This window comes from Balaenoptera acutorostrata, chromosome 6, assembly GCF_949987535.1.
Source record: "Balaenoptera acutorostrata chromosome 6, mBalAcu1.1, whole genome shotgun sequence".
Classification (NCBI taxonomy): Eukaryota; Metazoa; Chordata; class Mammalia; order Artiodactyla; family Balaenopteridae; genus Balaenoptera; species Balaenoptera acutorostrata.
Genome location: NC_080069.1, coordinates 32,628,944 through 32,654,984, shown reverse-complemented (window position 1 = coordinate 32,654,984; position 26,041 = coordinate 32,628,944). Strand labels below are relative to the sequence as shown.

General features: G+C 37.1%; 2 protein-coding genes across 12 annotated transcripts in view; one reads left to right on the top strand and one right to left on the bottom strand.

The window, feature by feature from the left end:
- LOC114235760 (caspase recruitment domain-containing protein 19-like) overlaps positions 1 to 22,372 on the bottom strand; it is a 104,671-nt gene extending 82,299 nt beyond the window's left edge. For all 11 annotated transcript variants that reach the window (XM_057548666.1, XM_057548660.1, XM_057548668.1 and 8 more), the window contains exon 1: positions 22,190 to 22,372. Coding sequence is in view for 5 of the 11 variants with exons in the window: in XM_057548670.1 (XP_057404653.1) it covers positions 22,190 to 22,299 (110 nt within the window). In the remaining 6 variants the exon portion in view is untranslated. The remainder of the gene's footprint in view (positions 1 to 22,189) is intronic.
- Positions 1 to 26,041, top strand: part of LOC103012988 (ninjurin-1-like) — a 162,402-nt gene that overhangs the window by 94,497 nt on the left and 41,864 nt on the right. The window lies entirely within an intron of this gene.

The window sequence follows — 26,041 nt, the reverse complement described above, 5'->3', positions numbered from 1 at the left end:
CTCTCAACTGGCACCTCTTCTTTGCCTTCCTCATTGGATACTAGGGCCAGGATTCCTAGTAGGAATGTCCTTGCTTAGGGTGGTTTTCACAAAAACAAACCCAAAATAAAACAAAATTTAGCTCTTATAGAGCTCACAGTTCCATGTCTAGAAGTAGATGAATTGATTTCTGGGTTATCCATTGGATTGTCCATGCATAGGAGCAGTTTGTTTATAGCACCTGCTTATCCACTTTCCAATATGTCTGTCTTCAGGTTGAGTGACATTCACTATTCTTTTAAGTGTCCAGGATATCAAGCTGCCCTCTGGCTCTTTAGGATGCATGTACTTTGGGAGGCCCTCCTTATAGGTCACTCCATCCACAGATATCTCTACTCCAAAATTACTTGCCCTGTGTCTTCTTTCTTTAGTTTCATGGCCTATGACTAGATAGCCAATTGGATGTTAATTTAAACAAGAATCTTAAACAAGAATTATAATTGTTAATGTCATCACCCTACCCAAATAGCAATTATAAATTTTACTGCCCCTTTGATGGCAAATTATAAGAAACAACGGAATTTCAGGAATGTCAGCATGTATAGTAGGTACCCTAGTTCATGGAGTAATTTTAGAAATGGGAAGAAGGCAATGGCTTCTTCTGATTCTGTCCCATCTAACAACTGATGTTTAAAATTCAACAGCTTATCATCCATAAGCTTAAGAATTGGAAGTAGAATGTAAAGGATACTACTTAATTCAATGTTCTGAACCTTGAGTCCACAGAATCCACAAGACATTCATGAATGGGCATCAAATGTGTAAAAATATTACATCTTTATTTTCACTAATCTCTAGCTAAATTTAGTATTATCTTCCATTATTTACATGTGCAACATGCACAGTAGTATTAGCAGAAATTGCAACTTTGTAACCAATAGAAGTTACATGTATTTTCATATCATATTATGGTTGTTGCAAATATGGCAAAACATGGTTTTCCTTCATCATTCCCTAGAAATTATAATCATTATTAGACTTGCTACCAGAACTTTATTAGTGTGCTAACTAAAGTACATATATATTACAGTTTTAAAAAATATTTTGGTAACTGTATTTCAATGTAAACTATTTCTTTTATATTATTATTTTAAAATAATTTAAGAACATCATTCTGAGAAGGGGTTCCATAGGCATCCACTATACTGCTGAAGTGGTCCATTGTACAACAGTTTATTGAACCATTGTTTTAAATCATTATTATTCATTTGCACCACAGTACAAAGAAAGGATCTGGAAGCAATTTTCACAGTTAAGAGGCTACTTCACACATGTGGTGGCAGAGGGAATTCATGGATGAAAAACAAGGTTCTAAGAAGTTGGGGCCATCAAAAGGCATAGTGGTATACTTCACTGTGTACATTTTCTATAGGGCAGAGGCCCCCCCCCCAAATTATAGGGAAACAACTTTTAGACACACACAATAAGATCAACCTTTTCCTCCAGCTTCCTTGTTTATCCTGCCATCCCTCCTCTCTAATACCTATTTTGATCATCCTATTGTTCATGATGCTTCCACCATAGGAAGGTAGAAGAAAACAAAACAGAGATTAAGCTAGAAGATTTACAATCATGAGAGTAGCATTGATGAGATGCTAACATGGAAATTAGAATAAAATAGCAACCTAGAAATATTTTGCTATCTATCCCTGGGTCCTGGAAACTGAGTATATTTTTCCAGGAGGAACATTAGCCTCATAATCACCTTCCATATATCCAGGGGACCATAACTCCATTTGTACTTTCAGGCTAGTGAGACCTAGGAAAAGTTGAATTTCTTTAGCAGTCAAAGTCCATTAAGACTCATCCCCCTTTCTCTACATCTGTGTCTCTATTCCTGCCCTGGAAATAGGTTCATCTGTACTATTTTTCTAGATTCCACATATATGCGTTAATATACGATATTTGTTTTTCTCTTTCTGACTTACTTCACTCTGTATGACAGACTCTATGTCCATCGGGGAGGGTGGGATGAATTGGGAGATTAGGTTTGACATAAATACGCTACCTACCATGTGTAAATAGACAGCTAGTGGGAACCTACAGTATAGCACAGGGATCTTAGCTCGGTGCTCTGTAATGACCTAGATGGGTGGGATGGGGAGGGGTGTGAAGGAGGTCCAAGAGGGAGGGGATATATGTACACATATAGCTGATTCACTTTGTTGTACAGCAGAAACTCACACAACATTGTAGAGCCTGACTCATTCCCCCCATTCATCACGTAGATCCTCAATTCCCTTCTCGAGTGCATTGGATTATATACAGGCACTTCCAGGTTAATTATCTGGCACCCCTGTCCAAAAACAGTTTGCCAGCTTCAGTTATCTCTTGAGGTTGGGGCAGCAAGGAGGAATTGTTTTCAATTGTTAAGAGCAAAGTCTTTGGAACCAAGTGACAACATTTACACAATAGTGGACAAGGTATTTAATCTCTGCCTAGGCTTCTGGACTTGTAAAACTGGGACAATAGGAGTGCCTGCCTCGTAGGATGTTGTGAGGATTCAGTGAGGAAATAGGTGTAAATAATTGAAATATTGCCTGGCACATAGTAAATACTCAGAAAATGCTATTCATTATTATTATTGCTATTATGCCTGCCCTATTCTTTCCCACCTTCTCTGGCTCTCTCTCATTTAGTACTGCTTCCTGAAAAGCATCTAGGACTCCTACGTTTCCTACAGAAAACCAGGGTTGGCCCCTCCATGAGAACACTGATAACTGTGACCAGGTCTTGTGTTCCAGGCCCCGAGAAGAGAATGTCATTGATGAATTGGGGACACACTGGTTTCTGCACAGAATATGGATCTTACCTCTACACCTCTCACACCTGTTTCCTAGGCACAAAAGCAATGTAATTTTGGGCCCTCTTAAATAATTTCCCTTAAGCATCAGTGAGAACCCTTTCTCTGTGTTTCATATTTCTTAATTATAAAGTGGGATAATAGCATCTGCATTCTATGATTTTCATAAAATTTAAATGTAGAGTATCTAACATCTAAACCAACCTCATTTCTTCTTCTCAAACTTAAGGTATGAGCAGGCTGGATCAGAGTTCAGAAAGCATCTATCCTCTATATCAAAATCAACGTTTCTCTAAAGCAAAACAACAATTCCTTGTGGTTCTGGATGTTCAATTGCCCCACTAATGTGAAAGCAGGGAAGTGCAATCATAGTATTCATTAGGCTGAAGATACATATTCTTTGTCACTCTCCCCAATGATTTAGATTCTCATTTACTTTCTATGATTCTCATTTACTTTCTATTTGTCTCTCTTTTATAAAGATGCTCTTTCTGTCTTCTGGAGCCAAAGGCAATACTATCAAGCCTGACTATGTTTTATTTTCTTGATAACTCCAAATAAAAATGATGAAGATACATTTTGGTTTAAACCAGAATATTCCAAATATTGAGCAACTGCTCAAGCAATTTCCTATTAGCTCGTATTCATTTGGGAAATCATTTATGTATAAAAACAATCTTAGATTGGTTCAAGAGGGCAGAGTAGAAGGAAGTGCACTCACTACCTCTTGCGAGAGAACCAGAATCACAACTAACTGCTGAACAGTCATTGACAGGAAGACACTGGAACTAACCAAAAAAGATACCCCACATCCAAAGACAAAGGAGAAGCTGCAATGAGATGGTAGGAGGGGCGCAATCACTATAAAATCAAATCCCATAACCGCTGGGTGGGTAACTCACAAACTGAAGAACAATTATACCACAGAAGTTCACCCACTGGAGTGAAGGTTCTGAGCCCTACGTCAGGCTTCCCAACCTGGGGGTCCAGCAACAGGAGGAGGAATTCCCAGAGAATCAGACTTTGAAGGCTAGCAGGATTTGATTGCAGGACTTCGACAGGACTGGGGGAAACAGAGACTCCACTCTTGGAGGGCATACACAAAATAGTGTGTGCATCAGGACCCAGGGGGATGAGCAGTGACCCCATAGGAGACTTAACCAGACCTACCTGCTAGTGTTGGAGGGTCTCCTGCAGAGGCGGGTGGTGGCTGTGGCTCACCTTTGGGACAGAACACTCACAGCAGAAGTTCTGGGAAGTACTCCTTGGCGTGAGCCCTCCTGGAGCCTGCCATTCGCCCCAATAAAGAGCCTCTGGCTTCCAGTGCTGGGTCACTTCAGGCCAAACAACCAACAGGGAGGGAACTCAGCCCCACTCATCAGCAGACAAGCAGATTAAAATTTTACTGAGCTCTGCCCACCAAAGCAAGAGCCAGCTCTACCCACCACCAGTCCCTCCCATCAGGAAACTTGCACAAGCCTCTTAGATAGCCTCATCCACCAGGGGGCAGACAGCAGAAGCAAGAAGAATTACAGTCCTGCAGCCTGTGGAACAAAAAACCACATTCACAGATAGATAGGCAAAATGAAAATGCAGAGGGCTATGTACCAGATGAAGGAACAAGATAAAACCCCAGAAAAACAATTAAATGAAGTAGAGATAGACAACCTTCCAGAAAAAGGATTCAGAATAATGATAGTGAAGATGACCAAGGACCTCGGAGAAAGAATGGAGGCAAAGATCGAGAAGATGCAAGAAATGTTTAACAAAGACCTAGAAGAATTAAAGAACAAACAGAGATGAATGATACAATAACTGAAATGAAAAATACACTAGAAGAAATCAATAGCAGAATAACTGAGGCAGAAGAATGGATAAGTGACCTGGAAGACAGAATGGTGGAATTCACTGCCATGGAACAGAATAAAGAAAAAAGAACGAAAACAGCCTGAGAGACCTCTGGGACAACATTAAACGCACCAACATTCACATTACAGGGGTCCCTGAAGAGAAGACAGAGAGAAAGGACCCAAGAAAATAATTGAAGAGGTTATAGTTGAAAACTTCCCTAACATGGGAAAGGTAATAGCCACCCAAGTCCAGGAAGTGCAGAGAGTCTCATACAGGATAAACTCAAGGAGAAACATGCTGAAAAACATAGTAATCAAATTGACAAAAATTAAAGACAAAGAAAAATTACGAAAAGCAACAAGGGAAAAATGACAAATAACATAAAAGGGAACTCCCATAAGGTTAACAGCTGATTTCTCAGCAAAACTCTACAAGCCAAAAGGGAGTGGCACGATATATTTAAAGTGATGAAACAGAAGAACCTACAAACAAAATTACTCTACCTGGCAAGGACCTCATTCAGATTCAACAGAGAAATCAAAAGTTTAAAGACAAGCAAAAGCTAAGAGAATTCAGCACCACCAAACCAGCTCTACAACAAATGCTAAAGGAACTTCTCTAAGTGGGAAACACAAGAGAAGAAAAGGACCTACAAAAACAAACCCAAAACAATTAAGAAAATGGTAATAGGAACATATATATTGATAATTACCTTAAATGTGAATGGATTAAATGCTCCAATGAAAAGACACAGGCTCGCTGAATGGATACAAAAACAAGACCCATATATATGCTGTCTACAAGAGACCCACTTCAGACCTAGGGACACATTCAGACTGAAAGTGAGGTGATGGAAAAAAGATATTCCATGGAAATGGAAATCAAAAGAAAGCTGGAGTAGCAATATTCATATCAGACAAAATAGACTTTAAAATAAAGAATGTTACAAGAGACAAGGAAGGACACTACATAATGATCAAGGGATCAATCCAAGAAGAAGATATAACAATTATAAATATATATGCACCCAACATAGGAGCACCTCTATACATAAGGCAAGTCTAACAGCTATAAAAGGGGAAATCGACAGTAACACAATAATAGTGGAGGACTTTAACACCTCACTTACACCAAACGACAGATCATTCAGACAGAAAATTAATAAGGAAACACAAGCTTTAAATGATACAATAGACCAGATAGATTTAATTGATATTTATAAAACATTCTATCCAAAAACAGCAGATTACACTTTCTTCTCAAGTGCACATGGAACATTCTCCAGAATAGATCACATCTTGGGCCACAAATCAAGCCTTGGTAAATTTAGGAAAATTAAAATCATATCAAGCATCTTTTCAGACCACAGTGCTATGAGATTAGAGATAAATTACAGGGAAAAAAACGTAAAAAGCACAAACACATGGAGGCTAAACAATACATTACTAGATAACCAAGAGATCACTGAAGAAGTCAAAGAGGAAATCCAAAAATAATTAGAGACAAGTGACAAAGAAAACACAATGATCCAAAACCTATGGGATGCAGCAAAAGCACTTCTAAGAGGGAAAATTATAGCAATACAAGGCTACCTCAAGAAACAAGAAAAATCTCAAATAAACCATCTAACCTTATACCTAAAGGAACTAGAGAAAGAAGAACAAACAAAACCCAAAGTTAGTAGAAGGAAAGAAATTATAAAGATCAGAACAGAAATAAATGAAGTAGAAACAAATAAAACAATAGCAAAGATCAGTAAAACTAAAAGCTGGTTCTTTGAAAAGAAACAAAATTGATAAACCTTTAGCCAGAGTCATCAAGAAAAAGGGGGAGTGGAATCAAATCAATAAGATTAGAAATGAAAAAGGAGAAGTTACAACAGACACCGCAGAAATACAAAGCATCATAAGAGACTACTACAAGCAACTCTATGGCAATAAAATGGACAACTTGGAAGAAATGGGCAAATTCTTAGAAGTATAACCTTGCAAGACTGAACCAGGAAGAAATAGAAAATATGAACAGACCAATCACAAGTAATGAAATTGAAACTGTGATTAAAAATCTTTCAATAAACAAAAGTCCAGGACCAGATGGCTTCACAGGTGAATTTTATCAAACATTTAGAGAAGAGCTAACACCCAACCTTGCCAAACTCTTTCCAAAAATTGCAGAGGAAGGAACGCTCCCAAACTCATTCTACAAGGCCACCAACACCCTGATACGAAAACCAGACAAAGATACTACATAAAAAGAAAATTACAGACCAATATCACTGATGAATATAGATGAAAAACTCCTCGACAAAATACTAGCAAACAGAGTCCAACGACACATTAAAAGGATCATACACCATGATCAAGTGGGATTTATCCCAGGGATGCAAGGAGTCTTCAGTATATGCAAATCAATCAATGTGATACACCATATTAACAAATTGAAGAATAAAAACCATATGATCATCTCAATAGATGCAGAAGAAGCTTTTGACAAAATTCAACACCGATTTATTATGAAAACTCTCCAGAAACTGGGCATAGAGGGAACCTAACTCAACATAATAAAAGCCATATATGACAAAATCACAGCAGACATCATTCTCAATGGTGAAATACTGAAAGCATTTCCTCTAAGATCAGGAACAAGAAAAGGATGTCCAGTCTTGCCACTATTATTCAACATAGTCTTGGAAGTCCTAGCCATGACAATCAGAGAAGAAAAATAAATAAAAGTAATCCAAATTGGAAAAGAAGTAAAACTGTCACTGTTTGCAAATGACATGATACTATACACAGAAAATCCTAAGATGCCACCAGAAAACTAGTAGAATTAATCAATGAATTTGGTAAAGTTGCAGGATACAAAATTAATGCACAGAAATCTCGTGCATTCCTATATACAAACAACAAAAGATCAGAAAGAGAAATTAAGGAAGCAATCCCATTCATCATTGCAACAAAAAGAATAAAATGCCTAGGAGTAAATCTACCTAAGGAGGTAAAAGACCTGTACTCAGAAAACTATAAGACACTGATGAAAGAAATCAAAGATGACACAAACAGAGAGATTTACCATGTTCTTGGATTGGAAGAATCAATATTGTGAAAATGACTATACTACCCAAAGCAATCTACAGATTCAGTGCAATCCCTATCAAATTACCAATGTTATTTTTTACAGAACTAGACCATAAAATCTTAAAATTTGTATGGAGACACAAAAGACCCCAAATAGCCAAAGCAATCTTGAGGGAAAAAAATGGAGCTGGAGGACTCAGACTCCCTAACTTCAGACTATACTACAAAGCTACTGTCATCAAGACAATATGGTATTGGCACAAAAACAGAAATATAGATCAATGGAACAGAATAGAAAGCCCAGAGATAAACCCACGCACTTATGGTCAATTAATCTATGACAAAGGAAGCAGGATAAACAATGGAGAAAAGACAGTCTCTTCAATAAGTTGTGCTGGGAAAACTGGACAGCTACATGTAAAAGAATGAAATTAGAATACTCCCTAACACCATACACAAAAATAAACTCAAAATGTATTAAAGACCTAAATATAAGACCAGACAGTATAAAACTCATAGAGGAAAACATAGGAAGAACACTCTTTGACATAAATCACAGCAAGATCTTTTTTGATCCACCTCCTAGAGTAATGGAGATAAAAACAAAAATAAACAAATGGGACCTAATGAAACTTCAAAGCTTTTGCACAGCAAAGGAAACCATAAACAATATAAAAAGACAATCCTCAGAATGGGAGAAAGTATTTGCAAACAAATCAATGGACAAAGGATTCATCTCCAAAATATACAAGCAGCTCATGCAGCTCAATATTAAAAAAACAAACAACCCAATCGAAAAATGGGCAGAAGACCTAAATAGACATTTCTCCAAAGAAGACATACAGATGGCCAAGAAGCACATGAAAAGCTGCTCAACATCACTAATTATTAGAGAAATGCAAGTCAAAAGTACAATGAGGTATCACCTCACACTGTTTAGAATGGGCATCATCAGAAAATCTACAAACAACAAATGCTGGAGAGAGTGTGGGGAAAAGGGAACCCTCTTGCACTGTTGGTGGGAATGTAAATTGATACAGCCACTTTGGAGAACATTATGGAGGTTCCTTAAAAAACTAAAAATAGAATTACCATATGATCCAGCAATCCCACTACTGGGCATATACCCAGAGAAAACCATAATTCTAAAAGACACATGCACCCCAATGTTCATTGCAGCACTATTTACAATAGCCAGGTCATGGAAGCAACCTAAATGCCCATTGATAGACGAATGCATAAAGAAGATGTGGTACATATATACAATGAAATATTACTCAGCCATAAAAAGGAATGAAATTGGGTCATTTGTAGAGATGTGGATGGATCTAGAGACTGTCATACAGAGTGAAGTAAGTCAGAAAGAGAAAAACAAATATCGTATATTAATGTATATATGTGGAATCTAGGAAAATGGTACAGATGAACTGGTTTGCAAGGCAGAAATAGAGACACAGATGTAGAGAAAAAATGTATATACACCAAGTGGGGAAAGCGGGGGTGGGGGTGGGGGTAGGATGAGTCGGGAGATTGGGATTGACATGTATACACTAACATGTATAAAACAGATAACTAATAAGAACCTGGTGTATAAAAAAATAAAATAAAGATCAAAAAATAAAAACAATCTTAGGATATAAAGCATATTTTCTAAAGTTTGTTTTATTAAATATTCCTCATTTCACCTTGAAGAGTTGAAATTCAATTTGAATCTACAAGTATTTATTGTGTATTTCATATATGAAAGATACTATCAGGTGCAGTGTAGAATATGCATAATAAGTAGTATTTGTAGAGCATACTATCAGATAGATTAGCAAAGTTCTAGGAAAGATCATTATTATTGCTATTTTGCAGATGATCAAAGTGGGTCTCAAAAAGGTTACAGACCTCATCCCTAGTCCATCACAGAACTTCTATGTGCCAGCTATGTTTATCAAACCCAAGTCTTTTGATTCTGTATTCCTCATGCTTCCCAAGAAAACATCAAAGTTCCATTCTAGCCATCAATGAACATAGAATACATTAGGATTATATAGGTCACTCTGACACCTGACATAATAAGTTACAACTGAAGTTCAGAAAAATTGCTATCAAATACAGAGGAACAAAACTTTTCTAGTGACTTAGAAAGGCATCATGGAAAATGGAATTTTATCTGGTTTGAAGGATTATTTGTGATTTTTAGTGTTAGGTATAACAGAACTTTGCAGAGAGGAGTAATTTTCTTGGTCTAGAGCTTTGCGAACATCAAAAGCTTTCTTCAGAAATAAGTCTGGTTGATACAGATTGGGAAGGGCTGTTAACCATTAATGGTAGTACCTCCCATTCTAGGTACTTCCAAGTAATTGACACAAAAAAGACCTGGTGATGTTTAGAGATGCAGCAGAACAGCATTCCTTATGACTTGGCCCAGTACAGAACATTCTCAGTCTTTCCGGGGCACCCTAAGCCTTATCATCCCACAGGCTCCTCACTTGTTTTCCCAAATCTGTTGATTCAATCCCATAATACGTATTTGAATGGTGTATTAATCTTATAAATGCAGATCTACAGAATGATACTAAGGAGCAGGGAAGGAAGCTGTTTAGGAGAGTGTTGATCTAGATAAGGACATCACGGTGTTTTACAATCCATAATGAGACCTTATCATGATACCTTGACACCTCTGGTGATACATCACCATACATCCAGAATCCTTCAGTTTATTCATGGAAAATATTTGCTATTACTTTTGATTCTTCCTTCAGTCTTCCTGTCACCTAATCCAACACCTTTTTGCTTTGCAATTAGTCTTCCTTGTGTTTTCTGCACTTTCCTTTATTCAGGAAGTATTTAAAACTACTGTTAAGGTACACAATTGGGAACAGCTTGACCAGAGTTGGGCTTTAATAATATTTTTCTTGCACACAATGTGGATTCAAAGAAAGAATTATAATAAGATAGATCCTCTTATTGATATTGTTTCCAAGACAGGGAAGACAATTCTTAACTAGATTATTATTAGCAGTGATAGAAAGGAAAGGGAGACATGTAAAAGACAGCAAGGAAGTATAATTTACTTGCATACTATTTTACAAGATTCAGCACCATAATGCAGACCTACCATAGGAAGGACTCTTAGGTTTGGAGCCTATCTGACTGGAACAGCAGCTTCTGCAAATGGAGATTATGGTGAGAAATAGGGGCATATATAAGGAGAAAGTAGATGGTTATTGACATAGGATTCTTTAGCTGAAGGAAAGAGTAAAGGAGAGAAATGAGGTCTGAAGGCAAATCTTAGGGGAGATTTAAGATAAACATGAGGGACAGGAATAGGAGGTAGCAAAGGAAAAGTCAGAGAGATGGGGAATAATTCAGTGTTCTAGAGTCCAGCAAAAAGGAGAGTGAACAACTAGATACATGCTGTAGAGAGAGCAAGTGTTTGTGACGAATGAGCCACTGGTAACTTCTGAAAGAGAAGAGCAATAGGAGAGTAATGTGGCTCGAAGCTACCCTGCCTAGCGTAGAACAGGAAGCTGGAGCTAAAGAACCAGTAGTAGACCCAGCGCATCCCTTTCATTGTGAGAACTTCAAATGGTCTGATGCCATTGTTCTTCCTGACTATATTCCCTCCATATTATCTCAATAAGTTAATAATTGTATTGAATGATAACCTAACACTTAAAAAATTACCTTGCATCGTAGGAATTCAGCGTGGGAAAGATTGCATTTGATGGCTTATCTTGGATTTGGATTGAAAGATAGCCTCACAATAGGAAAGTAAGATTAACCATGAACGATTCTAAGTAACTATTTAGAAGCAGAAGGTGATCTAGTGACATGGCGGCCCATGTACACGTAGGTAAGTTTATTTTCCAGTCACCTACTTTACAACTTCTTAAACTTATTTCTTATTTTGTATCTGCCTAATGCCAGCCAGACAAAGCAGGGTGGTCACAAAATACACACCATCACCATATATCCAAAAGCTCTGTGAACAATATGCATGTTCTGAGACCAATCAAACTCTATTAAAAGAAAAATTGAATGGACATTCTAGTAATCCTCAGTACTCGTACATCCTGATCTTTTGATAAAAGGTATTAGTTTTCATTTTGGTTGTAGATAATCTATCAAGGATGGCAGCAGTTTCCACAATTTTCTCTTTGATCTCCTCTGCAGAGCTAGAATTCTGGATTACTTTTACCAGGGACAACGATTTAAACACAGCAGTGTTGAGTCAAGCATTACCCTTTCATTGCCAACTTGCCATATGGGAAACATATATCTTTTCTTGCAGTGTATTAAAGTTTTGATCAAATGCATGCCACATTAAATGTTTGCAGCCATATACTGAATACATTTTGGCTATTTAAAAATCAGCCAAGATTTACAGTATAATTCCATTGCTGAAGTTATCCGTGACAAAGCCAGACAAAGCCAAAACTCCTCATACTTATAGTAAAGTGTAATATATTATGTTTCATTAAGACATCCAAATATGAGGTACATTAGGGTTCTGGGTGGCATGCGGGGTACAAGATTTTGTAGGTTGCAATTCCTTCTGGAAAATCTATCATTTATAGTATATAAAAATCTCCTGCTTCTGTCTGTGAATGTTGACACAACTGTTGGGGCTTGCGCTCAGGCCTGGAATGTCCCACAGCCGGCATGATGCTGTAAGCAACAACAGGAGGAAGTTCACTTTCCCTTTGTACATTATGTGAGAGTACATAAGCTTTGTCTCATGCTTAGAGATAACTGAGTCTGCTCTCTTTAAATGATTTATCCACCCACTAAAGAAGGGCACTAAAAATATCTTGGGGTCGTATGTTCCTAGAAAGAACAGTGACTCCTTTTAAATAATTATGTTTATATTTGAAAGCTTTTCATTCATTTACAGATATTTATTGAATACTATGTGCAGGCTAGACATTAGGGACATAAAGAACAAATTCTTCAATGTCTTGTTTAACTCTTTGTCTTTCTGTCTATAATAGGCAGCCTATGCTTATTTAACTCATTTCATCTTTCCATCAAGATCAACTTCTCAATTGCTTTGTTTTCCATTCTGGGGCACTTTTCCCTTTATGGAAATATCTCCCATGTGTAGATGGCTGGAACTTAATGTCAAAGGGCAGGTGTGTTTTCTGTTTTGGTCCATCATACGCGCACATCCATATTTCATCTTGGACATCCGTATTATACGATATGCTCATGCCTTAGTGTAACCTTGGCTCACTTCCAGTGTTGCTGCTTTCTATTTTTCAGCACAAAATCTCTGTGGTTTGGCTTATTAAGTCCCAGATGTATTCGTCTGGACTCTTTCCCTCAGGAAGCCTGCGGTCCCAGGGTGGTAGTGTCTGAGACAAATGCTCAAAATTTCCTGGAATGAGTCCTGATTCTGGCTTCATGATGCTGTCACTTACCCTTCATGGAGAGCTATCGCTGCCAGGTCATTATTTCCCTGCTGAAGCCACTCCCTGCAATTCTATTTGGGAGGCTTCATATCCCAGTTTTCTATGAGGCATCCAGATGAACCAATTTGAATTTCATGGTTGGGGAAATTTATTCATGAAATCTGGACTTTTGCCTTGATGTTGTCCATTGATCTTTAGGTCTTTAAACAGATACGGTAGTCCAGAAACTATTGCTTAATTATACTCTTTTGGGAGAAGTGAGTTGAAAGGAGGAGAGGTGCCCGTCTCAGAGAGCCCAGAGAACAGAACTTCTAGGTAGATACTTATAGGGTATCACGCTATTCACAGAAAAACGACTCATATGGATCAAAATAAACATGATAGTTCTTTAGTGTAGAGACCCGATGGAACCCAAGTAATAAGCTGGGAAGTGCTAACCTGCCCTTCAATACGATATTGTTCTGAAGTCCTAAGTGGTATTATTTCTTTATCCCTCCACTTTTTTATCTTTAAAGGTAGAATAAAACAAATGAGCTTACAGAGTTCCCAGGGGCAGAAAGGAGGAATGGAAGATACACTATTTCATAAAGGCAGGCGGACTGCCCTGCCATTCCTACTTCCTCACAAATACTGTGAACATGGCAACTTTTCCCTCTTATGTAATGTGTTGAGAGACTTCTCAAATTTAACACCATGCAATGTTTCATAAGATTTGCAAGTTTATTTCTCAATCCTGAATTCTTAAATCAAAACTGTGTTAGTTACGACATGGTTCCCAGAGTTGAAGCGTCAGGCATAGCTGTTTTGCACTGGGAACTCTGGTGTGAAGCACTGGGTTCAAGGCCTCTGCACCCTGCACCCTATGAGCAAGTGAAACTAGACTTAAAACGAAGGAAAAGAAAAGCCGTGTGGAGGAAAGGCTCTTGGTGCTCCAGCCAGGCACCAGGGCTGTGCCTCTGAGGTGGGAGAGCCAACTTCAGGACACTGGTCCACAAGAGACCTCCCAGCTCCATGTAATACCAAACGGTGAAAATCTCTCAGAGATCTCCATCTCAACATCAAGACCTAGCTTCACTCAACGACCAGCAAGCTACAGTGCTGGACACCCTATGCCAAACAACTAGCAAGACAGGAACACAGCCCCATCCATTAGCAGAGAGGCTGCCTAAAATCATAACAAGGCCACAGACACCCCAAAACACATCACCAGACGTGGACGTGCCCACCAGAAAGACAAGATCCAGCCTCATCCACCAGAACACAGGCACTAGTCCCCTCCACCAGGAAGCCTACACAACCCACTGAACCAACCTTAGCCACTGGGGACAGATACCAAAAACAACAGGAACTACGAACCTGCAGCCTGTGAAAAGGAGACCCCAAACACAGTAAGATAAGCAAAATGAGAAGACAGAAAAACACACAGCAGATGAAGGAGCAGGGTCCAAACACACCAGACCTAACAAATGAAGAGGAAATAGGTAGTCTACCTGAAAAAGAATTCAGAATAATGATAGTAAGGATGATCCAAAATCTTGGAAATAGAATAGACAAAATGCAAGAAACATTTAACAAGGACATAGAAGAACTAAAGAGGAACCAAGCAACGATGAAAAACACAATAAATGAAATTAAAAATACTCTAGATGGGATCAATAGCAGAATAACTGAGGCAGAAGAACGGATAAGTAACCTGGAAGATAAAATGGTGGAAATAACTACTGCAGAGCAGAATAAAGAAAAAAGAATGAAAAGAACTGAGGACAGTCTCAGAGACCTCTGGGACAACATTAAACACACCAACGTTCGAATTATAGGGGTTCCAGAAGAAGAAGAGAAAAAAGAAAGGGACTGAGAAAATATTTGAAGAGATTATAGTTGAAAACTTCCCTAATATGGGAAAGGAAATAGTTAATCAAGTCCTGGAAGCACAGAGAGTCCCATACAGGATAAATCCAAGGAGAAACATGCCAAGACACATATTAATCAAACTATCAAAAATTAAATATAAAGAAAACATTAAAAGCAGCAAGGGAAAAAAAACAAATATCACACAAGGGAATCCCCATAAGGTTAACAGCTGATCTTTCAGCAGAAACTCTGCAAGCCAGAAGGGAGTGGCAGGATATACTTAAAGTGATGAAGGAGAAAAACCTACAACCAAGATTACTCAACCCAGCAAGGATCTCATTCAGATTAGGTGGAGAAATTAAAACCTTTACAGACAAGCAAAAGCTGAGAGAGTTCAGCACCACCAAACCAGCTTTACAACAAATGCTAAAGGAACTTCTCTAGGCAAGAAACACAAGAGAAGGAAAACACCTACAATAACAAACCCAAAACATTTAGGAAAATGGGAATAGGAACATACATATCGATAATTACCTTAAATGTAAATGGACTAAATGCTCCCACCAAAAGACACAGACTGGCTGAATGGATACAAAAACAAGACCCATATATATGCTGTCTACAAGAGACCCACTTCAGACCTAGAGACACATACAGACTGAAAGTGAGGGGATGGAAAAAGATATTCCATGCAAATGGAAATCAAAAGAAAGCTGGAGTAGCAATTCTCATATCAGACAAAATAGACTTTAAAATAAAGACTATTACAAGAGACAAAGAAGGACACTATATAATGATCAAGGGATCGATCCAAGAGGAAGGTATAACAATTGTAAATATTTATGCACCCAACATAGGAGCACCTCAATACATAAGGCAAATACTAACAGCCATAAAAGGGGAAATCGACAGCAACACAATCATAGTAGGGGACTTTAACACCCCACTTTCACCAATGGACAGATCATCCAAAATGAAAATACATAAGGAAACACAAGCTTTAAATGATACATTAAACAAGATGGACTTAATTGATATTTATAGGACATTCCACCCAAAAACAACAGAATACACATTTTCTCAAGTGCTCATGGAACATTCTCCAGGATAGATCATATCTTGGGTCACAAATCAAGCCTTGGTAAATTTAAGAAAATTGAAATCGTATCAAGTATCTTTTCCAACCACAACGCTATGAGACTAGATATCAATTACAGGAAAAGATGTGTAAAAAATACAAACACATGGAGGCTACACAATACACTACTTAATAACGAAGTCATCACTGAAGAAATCAAAGGGGAAATCAAAAAACACCTAGAAACAAATGACAATGGAGACACGACGACCCAAAACCTATGGGATGCAGCAAAAGCAGTGCTAAGAGGGAAGTTTATAGCAATACAAGCCTACCTCAAGAAAGAGGAAACATCTCGAATAAACAACCTAACCTTGCACCTAAAGCAATTAGAGAAAGAAGAACAAAAAAACCCCAAAGCTAGCAGAAGGAAAGAAATCATAAAGATCAGATCAGAAATAAATGAAAAAGAAATGAAGGAGATAATAGCGAAGATCAGTAAAACTAAAAGCTGGTTCTTTAAGAAGATAAAACAAAATTGATAAACCATTAGCCAGACTCATCAAGAGAAAAAGGGAGAAGACTCAAATCAATAGAATTAGAAATGAAAAAGGAGAAGTAACCACTGACACTGCAGAAATACGAACGATCATGAGAGATTACTACAAGCAACTCTATGCCAATAAAGTGGACAACCTGGAAGAAATGGACAGATTCTTAGAAATGCACAAACTGCCGAGACTGAACCAGGAAAAATAGAAAATATGAACAGACCAATCACAAGCACTGAAATTGAAACTGTGATTAAAAATCTTCCAACAAACAAAAGCCCAGGACCAGATGGCTTCACAGGCGAATTCTATCAAACATTTAGAGAAGAGCTAACACCTATCCTTCTCAAACTCTTCCAAAACATTGCAGAGGGATGAACACTCCCAAACTCATTCTACGAGGCCACCATCACCCGGATACCAAAACCAGACAAAGATGTCACAAAGAAAGAAAACTACAGGCCAATATCACTGATGAACATAGATGCAAAAATCCTCAACAAAATACTAGCAAACAGAATCCAACAGCACATTAGAAGGATCATACACCATGATCAAGTGGGGTTTATTCCAGGAATGCAAGGATTCTTCAATATACGCAAATCAATCAATGTGATACATCATATTAACAAACTGAAGGAGAAAAACCATATGATCATCTCAATAAATGCAGAGAAAGCTTTTGACAAAATTCAACACCCATTTATGATAAAAGCCCTGCAGAAAGTAGGCATAGAGGGAACTTCCCTCAACATAATAAAGGCCATATATGACAAACCCACAGCCAACATCGTCCTCAATGGTGAAAAACTGAAACCATTTCCACTAAGATCAGGAACAAGACAAGGTTGCCCACTCTCATCACTATTATTCAACATAGTTTTGGAAGTGTTAGCCACAGCAATCAGAGAAGAAAAAGAAATAAAAGGAATCCAAATAGGAAAAGAAGAAGTAAAGCTGTCACTGTTTGCAGATGACATGATACTATACATAGAGAATCCTAAAGATGCTACCAGAAAACTACTAGAGCTAATCAATGAATTTGGTAAAGTAGCAGGATACAAAATTAATGCACAGAAATCTCTTGCATTTCTATACACTAATGACGAAAAATCTGAAAGTGAAATTAAGAAAACACTCCCGTCTCCCATTGCAACAAAAAGAATAAAATATCTAGGAATAAACCTACTAAGGTGACAAAAGACATGTATACAGAAAACTATAAGACACTGATGAAAGAAATCAAAGATGATACAAACAGATGGAGAGATATACCATGTTCTTGGATTGGAAGAATCAACATTGTGAAAATGACTCTACTACCCAAAGCAATCTACAGATTCAATGCAATCCCTATCAAACTACCACTGGCATTTTTCACAGACCTAGAACAAAAAATTTCACAATTTGTATGGAAACACAAAAGACCCCGAATAGCCAAAGCAATCTTGAGAACGAAAAATGGAGCTGGGGGAATCAGGCTCCCTGACTTCAGACTATATTACAAAGCTACAGTAATCAAGACAGTTTGGTACTGGTACAAAAACAGAAATATAGATCAATGGAACAGGATAGAAAGCCCAGAGATAAACCCACATACATATGGTCACCTTATCTTTGATAAAGGAGGCATGCATATACAGTGGAGAAAAGACAGTCTCTTCAATAAGTGGTGCTGGGAAAATTGGACAGGTACATGTAAAAGTATGAAATTAGAACACTCCCTGACACCATGCACAAAAATAAACTCAAAATGGATTAAAGACCTAAGTGTAAGGCCAGACACTATCAAACTCTTAGAGGAAAACATAGGCAGAACACTCTATGACATAAATCACAGCAAGATCCTTTTTGACCCACCTCCTAGAGAAATGGAAATAAAAACAAAAATAAACAAATGGGACCTAATGAAACTTCAAAGCTTTTGCACAGCAAAGGAAACCATAAACAAGACCAAAAGACAACCCTCAGAATGGGAGAAAATTTTTGCAAATGAAGCAACTGACAAAGGATTAATCTCCAAGATTTACAAGTAGCTCATGCAGCTCAATAACAAAAAAACAAACAACCCAATCCAAAAATGGGCAGAAGACCTAAATAGACATTTCTCCAAAGAAGATATACAGATTGCCAACAGACACATGAAAGAATGCTCAACATCATTAATCATTAGAGAAATGCAAATCAAAACTACAATGAGATATCATCTCACACCAGTCAGAATGGCCATCATCAAAAAATCTAGAAAGAATAAATGCTGGAGAGGGTGTGGAGAAAAGGGAACACTCTCGCACTGTTGGTGGGAATGTAAATTGATACAGCCACTATGGAGAACAGTATGGAGGTTCCTTAAAAAACTACAAATAGAACTATCATACGACCCAGCAATCCCACTACTGGGCATATACCCTGAGAAAACCATAATTCAAAAAGAGTCATGTACCAAAATGTTCATTGCAGCTCTATTTACAATAGCCAGGACATGGAAGCAACCTAAGTGTCCATCATCAGATGAATGGATAAAGAAGATGTGGCACATATATACAATGGAATATTACTCAGCCATAAAAAGAAATGAAATGGAGGTATTTGTAGTGAGGTGGATGGAGTTAGAGTCTGTCATACAGAGTGAAGTAAGTCAGAAAGAGAAAAACAAATACAGTATGCTAACACATATATATGGAATCTAAGGGAAAATAAAGGTCATGAAGAACCTAGTGGCAAGACGGGAATAAAGACACAGACCTACTAGAGAATGGACTTGAGGATATGGGGAGGGGGAGGGGTAAGATGTGACAGGGTGAGAGAGTGGCATCGACATATATACACTAACAAATGTAAAATAGATAGCTAGTGGGAAGCAGCCGCATAGCACAGGGAGATCAGCTCGGTGCTTTGTGACCGCCTAGAGGGGTGGGATAGGGAGGGTGGGAGGGAGGGAGATGCAAGAGGGAAGAGATATGGGAACATATGTATATGTATAACTGATTCACTTTGTTATAAAGCAGAAACTAACACACCATTGTAAAGCAATTATACTCCAATAAAGATGTTTAAAAAAAAATGTGTTAGTTACTAAATGTTAGTTAGTCATTTGCAAGTTACTAATTGAGTTAAGCCTAGGGTGAGCTTCATAGAATGAAAATACATTTAATAGTGGAACGGGGAAAATGTTAGCCAAATCATGAATCCTTTTCCAAAGATAAATTAAAGTGTTATGACAAGGCTCATGTTACTTTAACTATGCTCTCAATAAACTATTCAGTAGGCAGGCAGCAACCATAACCTGTCAGTTGTTGTTTTAGAGCTGAAAGACCGTTATTCCCTACCTATAAAATATATAAATGTATATGTTTGGGTGGATGGTTTTATATGGAAATCACATTAAAGGAGACTGATATACAATTCAATAATCAACACACAGTCTCAACTGCAGCAACCACAAATGTCCAACCTCATGCCGATGGGAAAAATAACCCTGCTTCCCTCCCACTCAGATTCCCCTATAAAATACATGGAGAGAAGTGTGTCTTCAAAAGAGGAATGGAGAAGGGTGTGGCAAAGAGAACAAGCAAGGCAGACATGGCAAAGGAAAATGTATCTGTCAAAATACCAAAAGGGAGATTCATTCAGAAGACAAAAAGGCAGGGAATTTGTTTAGACAGTCATATTTTTAAAAGAAAAGAAAAGGGAAGGGGAGGGAAAGGAAAGGAAAGGCAAATTTATGTGGGCCCTTTCCATCTGTTTATATTGACTCCATAGAAAATGCTTGACTTTTCTTAACAAAGATGAAGTAGAGGGTACACAGTGGCAACATCTGCACAATGTCATCACTGGTGCCTCACTGGGCACAGGGTGCCTCCAAGGATTGCTGAGTAGAATCATTGCTGCCCATCTGATTTCCCTGGCTTGTACATTTCCTCCCTAACAAGTGCTTCCCTCTCTAGCTCTGAACACAAAAGCTGTTCAATACATGCTGGCTTATTAGTTCTGTCCCCGTCACTTTCCAAATCACCTGCCCAATTATCTTTCTTCCCTTTCGTCCTTTCTTAATTTACTCCATCTTGAATAAGTCTCCACTTAGGCCATTTGAGTTTACCTGTATTTAAGAAGAGCTCAGAAATAATTTGTCTAAAGACCACAATCACATCAAGTTTTCTTTTCATGATACCTGATTCATCCCAGTCATATATATATGTATATGTGTGTGTATATATATGTGTATATATATATATATATATATATACACACACACACATGTTCTTTAAATCCTATACAGCTTTGCTGTAATATTGTTTTCAAGACTCTCTTTGTTAAGTACCCGGTAAGGCATCTGAACTAGTGTGGCCAAGAGAATAGTTTCTCTTCCTTTTTCAATAGCAAGGTGGCCCTTGCTATTGTTACCCATTATCAGTCTCTAGTGTTTGTGTTTTATTGTTTTAAGACCCTTGCTATTTTTTGGAACTCCTGAGTATTCACATGCGCATTACATCTGAGTTCCTTTGGCACAATCTTTGTTAGGTGATATCTGTGGGAGTTTGCTTCCTTAGATATAGACCACCGAATGCAGGGAAGAACTGCATTCTGTCTCATCTCTTTCTCAGTCTCCACTCTGGGTGCTCTGTGTTATGACAAACATGTTTATTTTTTGCTTTGTTTGATTGGAATTTTTTAGGTTAAACATATTTTCCAGAATAGGAAAATTATGAATGTCATGAGATTTTTTTCTTTTGTTCTTTTATATCTACCCAATCCCTCCTTACCTTAATCTACTTATACAAGAGTTTGAGGATAGGCATGATGAGATTGGGGAGTGTAGGGGGAATGCTTTTGTTTAACAGTTCTATTCTCCATGACATGCAGGCTTCAGATCCACTAGTACAGCGTCATTCTCATAACCAAGACAGTTTGAGCCCTAATTTTAAGAACTCATCTGGAAGAGATTTGCATTTGTTCAAACTTCTAGAGTTTTGTTTGTTTGTTTGTTTGTTATAACCAGCATAGCAAATAAACATATGAAAAGATGCTTAACTTAGTCATTAGAGAAATACAAGTTAGATCACAACATACCGCTAATTCACCAGAAGAATGGCTGAAATGAAAGAGGCAGATATTACCAAGTGTTGACAAGTTTGTAGAATGGCTGGAATTTTCATACACTATGGGGTGGGAGTATAAATTGGAAAAAATTACCTTGGAAAAGCATTTGGTAACGTCCACCATGCAGAATGTTTGCCTACCACTTGACCTATGATCCAGTCCTAGGTGCATCCCCAAGAGAAAGACATGTTTAATCATGTTATGACAATACTATTTATAATAGCCTCTACGGAGAACCTAACCAGGTACTTTGAATTGTATTCATACAGTGGAATGCTATACATCATTAGGATGAACTAACTATTGCTTCAGGCAATCATATGGATCAATTAAAAAGTATAACAGAGGAATGAAAAACCAAAGCCAAAAAATATACAGTGTACTTTGAGAAACAGAAAAAAATTAATCTATGTGTTAGAATTCAGGATATTAGTTACCTTTCAGAGAATAGTGCCTGGGAGGAGATATGAGGTGACTTCAGTGTTGCTTGTAACGTTCTACCTCTTGATCCAGGCGCTGGTAATACGGGTGGGCTCATTTTGCACATAATTAGACACAACAAGTTGTATAATTACAATTTGTGTGCTTTTCCATTGGTATATTATACTTCAGTAAAAATTACCTAAAAGAAAACAAAAGAATTTAGATGTTAACTAATCATGTCCATTAACTGTAAATAGAAGGTAACTTGATAAATTTTAAAAAAATAATGTTTAGCATAATGATACTGAGGCCATACGTTTTTAAACACAGAAGAACGAGTGAATAACACCAGTAACTAAATATCTTAAAAATGATGTTTAAAATAACAGGCACAAAGATATCAAAATGAATTATATTTTATATTTTTCAGCATTTTGAAAGAAATTGATTTTCACTTCATTCTTGAAGCTTCTATGTTTTTCCTATTCTGCAGGGAGAAAATTGAAGTAAAACGATATTTTCTTGGCTCAGGATCCTTAGAAAGTCACTAGGAACGGAAAGTAGATTAGCCTCATAGTCTTGGTGGCTTAGCAGAAAATTTCAGAAGTCAAAGGGAGTTTGAAAGTAAACCTTTACTGCTCCCCCCAATTTAACATGTTTGCCAGCCCATACTCATGCTGTTATCAAAGTGGCTCATTTTAAATTCTTTACACATACATGTAATGAATAATATAAAATTCCTCTACCTTCAAACCGTGACATTGCTGTCTGATTTACCAAGGTTCAAGGAAAAGAAGAAACCACTTAGTGGTGAATAAATCAGCCCAACTAAATCTTTTAATTTAATCTGATTCTGTTGCAGTCACATAGATATGACAGAAATGAACTCTTATAAAAAAGGAAAAATGACAGTAATTTTAAAATGGTTTGTAAAACAATTGTAAAACATGTAGAAAGAATCTCCATCATTTAGAAAATGAAAACAGCCTTGCTATTTCCATCAATGAATAACTGATTGATTGCAAATGATACATTCCTATTATTAATGAAACCTGACAATTCCATTAGACTAATATACAACAACTGCACGTTAATTCTCTTGATGAGCTTATCATTCAGTTTTTCCAGGGCTGAGGAATGCAAAACGAAAGCAAGAGTATTTAGAAGGTGAAATGAAGGTATAACTTTAAGGATTAGAAACCTGTTTATGTTTCTCTCCTCCTAGATCAAATGATAAAGAAGAGTGTTAGGGCTTCTAATCTATATGGAGTTATGCTGTCAATTCTCAAGTAATCCATTAAACAGTTTTTACTGTTTGAACAGCTACATTTTAGTCAGTTGATTTATTGAATATTAGTCCACTCTTTCTAATTCTCTGGAGCCAGGTGCTTAAACCACCCAAACAAATCTGAGACCAAGAGCCCATGAGACTAAACTCTGTTTTATCCAATTTAAAAAGAAGAACAATACTCCCAAATTTACGATCTTCTAAGTAATTTGGTTTTAATAGGTTGATTCTGTGAGATTCAATAACTCTCTGTCCTTGAGCAAATTACTCTACCACTAATGAGGACTGGTTTTTGCACTTTGAATACAAAAGTGTATTGAGACACTGAAGTAATGATACAAGGTCATATCAAATAACAACTTATTTCCATATGGCTAGATCTGTGAGGGTCCAAATAAGAATTCTATTAATTGCAGAAAATATGAGGAAAACACCTGTGCAAATGAAACTACCAAATACAGAATTTGAAGAATACCAAATTTATTTTGCAATTTATTTAGCTGTAAAAGGTAAAATATAAAAGCTTAATTATATGCATAAGTGACAATTCCAAATGATTCTTATATATGTCAATCTCCTTTGAGATATATCTATATATTTGTTATTTTAATGGAAACAAGAAATTAAATTTACTGAAAATGTATTTTAGGGAACCAATTATTTACTCATTCACCCTCTTGAAAAAATAGTTGCTAAATACTTGTGCTTTGTGCTAAACTCTTTGGGAGGAAAAATATCAAGTGAGACTTCAACTCTCCAAGGAGTTTAAAAAGCATTAGTGGAGAAAGACTTCTAATGTTGCTTTTTGTTGTAGATTGAATTTATTTCTCTGTTTCATTGTTAATATAAAGGACATAGAGAAGTATTTTTAAAAATCTACGGAAGTGCAGAGAAAGTAGAGATCTCATGTGAATGGAATAATCAGAGATGTTTTCAAGGAGGAGTACATCTGAACCAGGGGTTACCAACATAAGGGTCTACAGGGGACAGGGTCTACATAAGGGTCTACAGAGTGACATAAATGAACAAAGTGGGTAAGCCATTTCTAAGAGAAAGGGAAGTGGCAGAGACTAAGGAAAAAGGGAGAGTGTGTGTTCTTTTTAAAGAGAAAACCTTTCCTTAGTTTTGGCTAATTATAATCCTTATGTGGCAAAGGCTTCTGATTTCTCAAGAGAAGCCACAACTCTGGATTTTTAGGTGCAATCTCCATCCTTTCAAATTTTGAAAAATTATATATATATGTAAACATAAATTATACATATAAGTTATATATTTGTAAAATTATATATAATATACAAACTGATTGTATTATTTATATAAACTCATATATGTGTAAGTGTGTGTATATACACAAACACAAAAACAATCAGTTTTTTAAAAAATATACCTAAAGCCATATTTGACCTACATACAATTTCCAATCTCAACACTGTATCATGGCTTTGGTAAGATGGCTGAATATAAAAAAAAATGGAGAAGAGAGAGCTCTCTAGGAGAAAAAGTCATATGGGGAAGGGCGAGGGAAGGTCAGTTAACATTAAGAGGTCTCAGTTGACTGTGTGTGTGTGTGTGTGTGTGTGTGTATGTTTATTTGTGTTTACATATACAGTGGAGCCAGAATTAGATATTGATGGCAGGACACATGGTTATTGACTACCATAATAATGAGTTTGGAACTTTTTTGAAAGCCCTAGAAACTGCCAAAAGGTTTTCAAGAAAGGAGTGACTCCGTACAATTACCTTGTAGGATTTACTAGATTAGAGGCTCAAAACACAGAGACCTCTCAGCTTCCTACTGTACTAGCTTAGCAATAAAGTGACTGCAGCCTGACCTGAAATAGTAACTAGAGCCATGGAGGGGAAGGAGTGGACGGGAGAGACACTGTCACGGAACAGGACTTGAAAACTGAATAGATGTAAGGAGAGGTTTAAAAGGAGATTACAAGATTTATTCTCAAATTTCTTGTCTTTTTGCCTTTGAAGGTGTAGAGCCATTAATGTTAAGACAAAAGGCTATGAACTGGTATAAGCAGATATTTATGGATTAATTTTAAGAAGCATGTTAAAGTGGTAGTGTTTACAAAGTCCTCAAGTCTAACTTTGGAGACATTTTGAAATCAGTTTTAAGCCATAACTGAGGTGGAAATAATGTGAACACATTCTTTTATTTCTTATTGTACTTAAAGATATGAATACAATTCTTTTTTTTTTTCAATTAAATTGAATTTTAAAATTCTGATTGATTACCTTCTAAGAGACAGACAATGAGCGCTTATGCAAACAACTCACACTTCCAATTTGGTTTTGAGAAGGTCTCCATTACTATAGATAAGCCTAGTAAAATATGACCCTTAAAAAATTAACTAAACATTATGTTTTGAATTGTTATCTCTGTGGGGTACAAAAAGAAGAGTATTCATTTTTGTCATAGCACTTTTGAGATAAATTCCCATGAAAGTACTTTTTTGGTCAAATGGACTCTTCTGGATCATTTTTGGCACTTTAGACTTGGGACCAAGCAACTGTAATGCCTCAGAGAGACAGTGCTATCGTTGAATGTCCTAAAATGTCAGGTGGA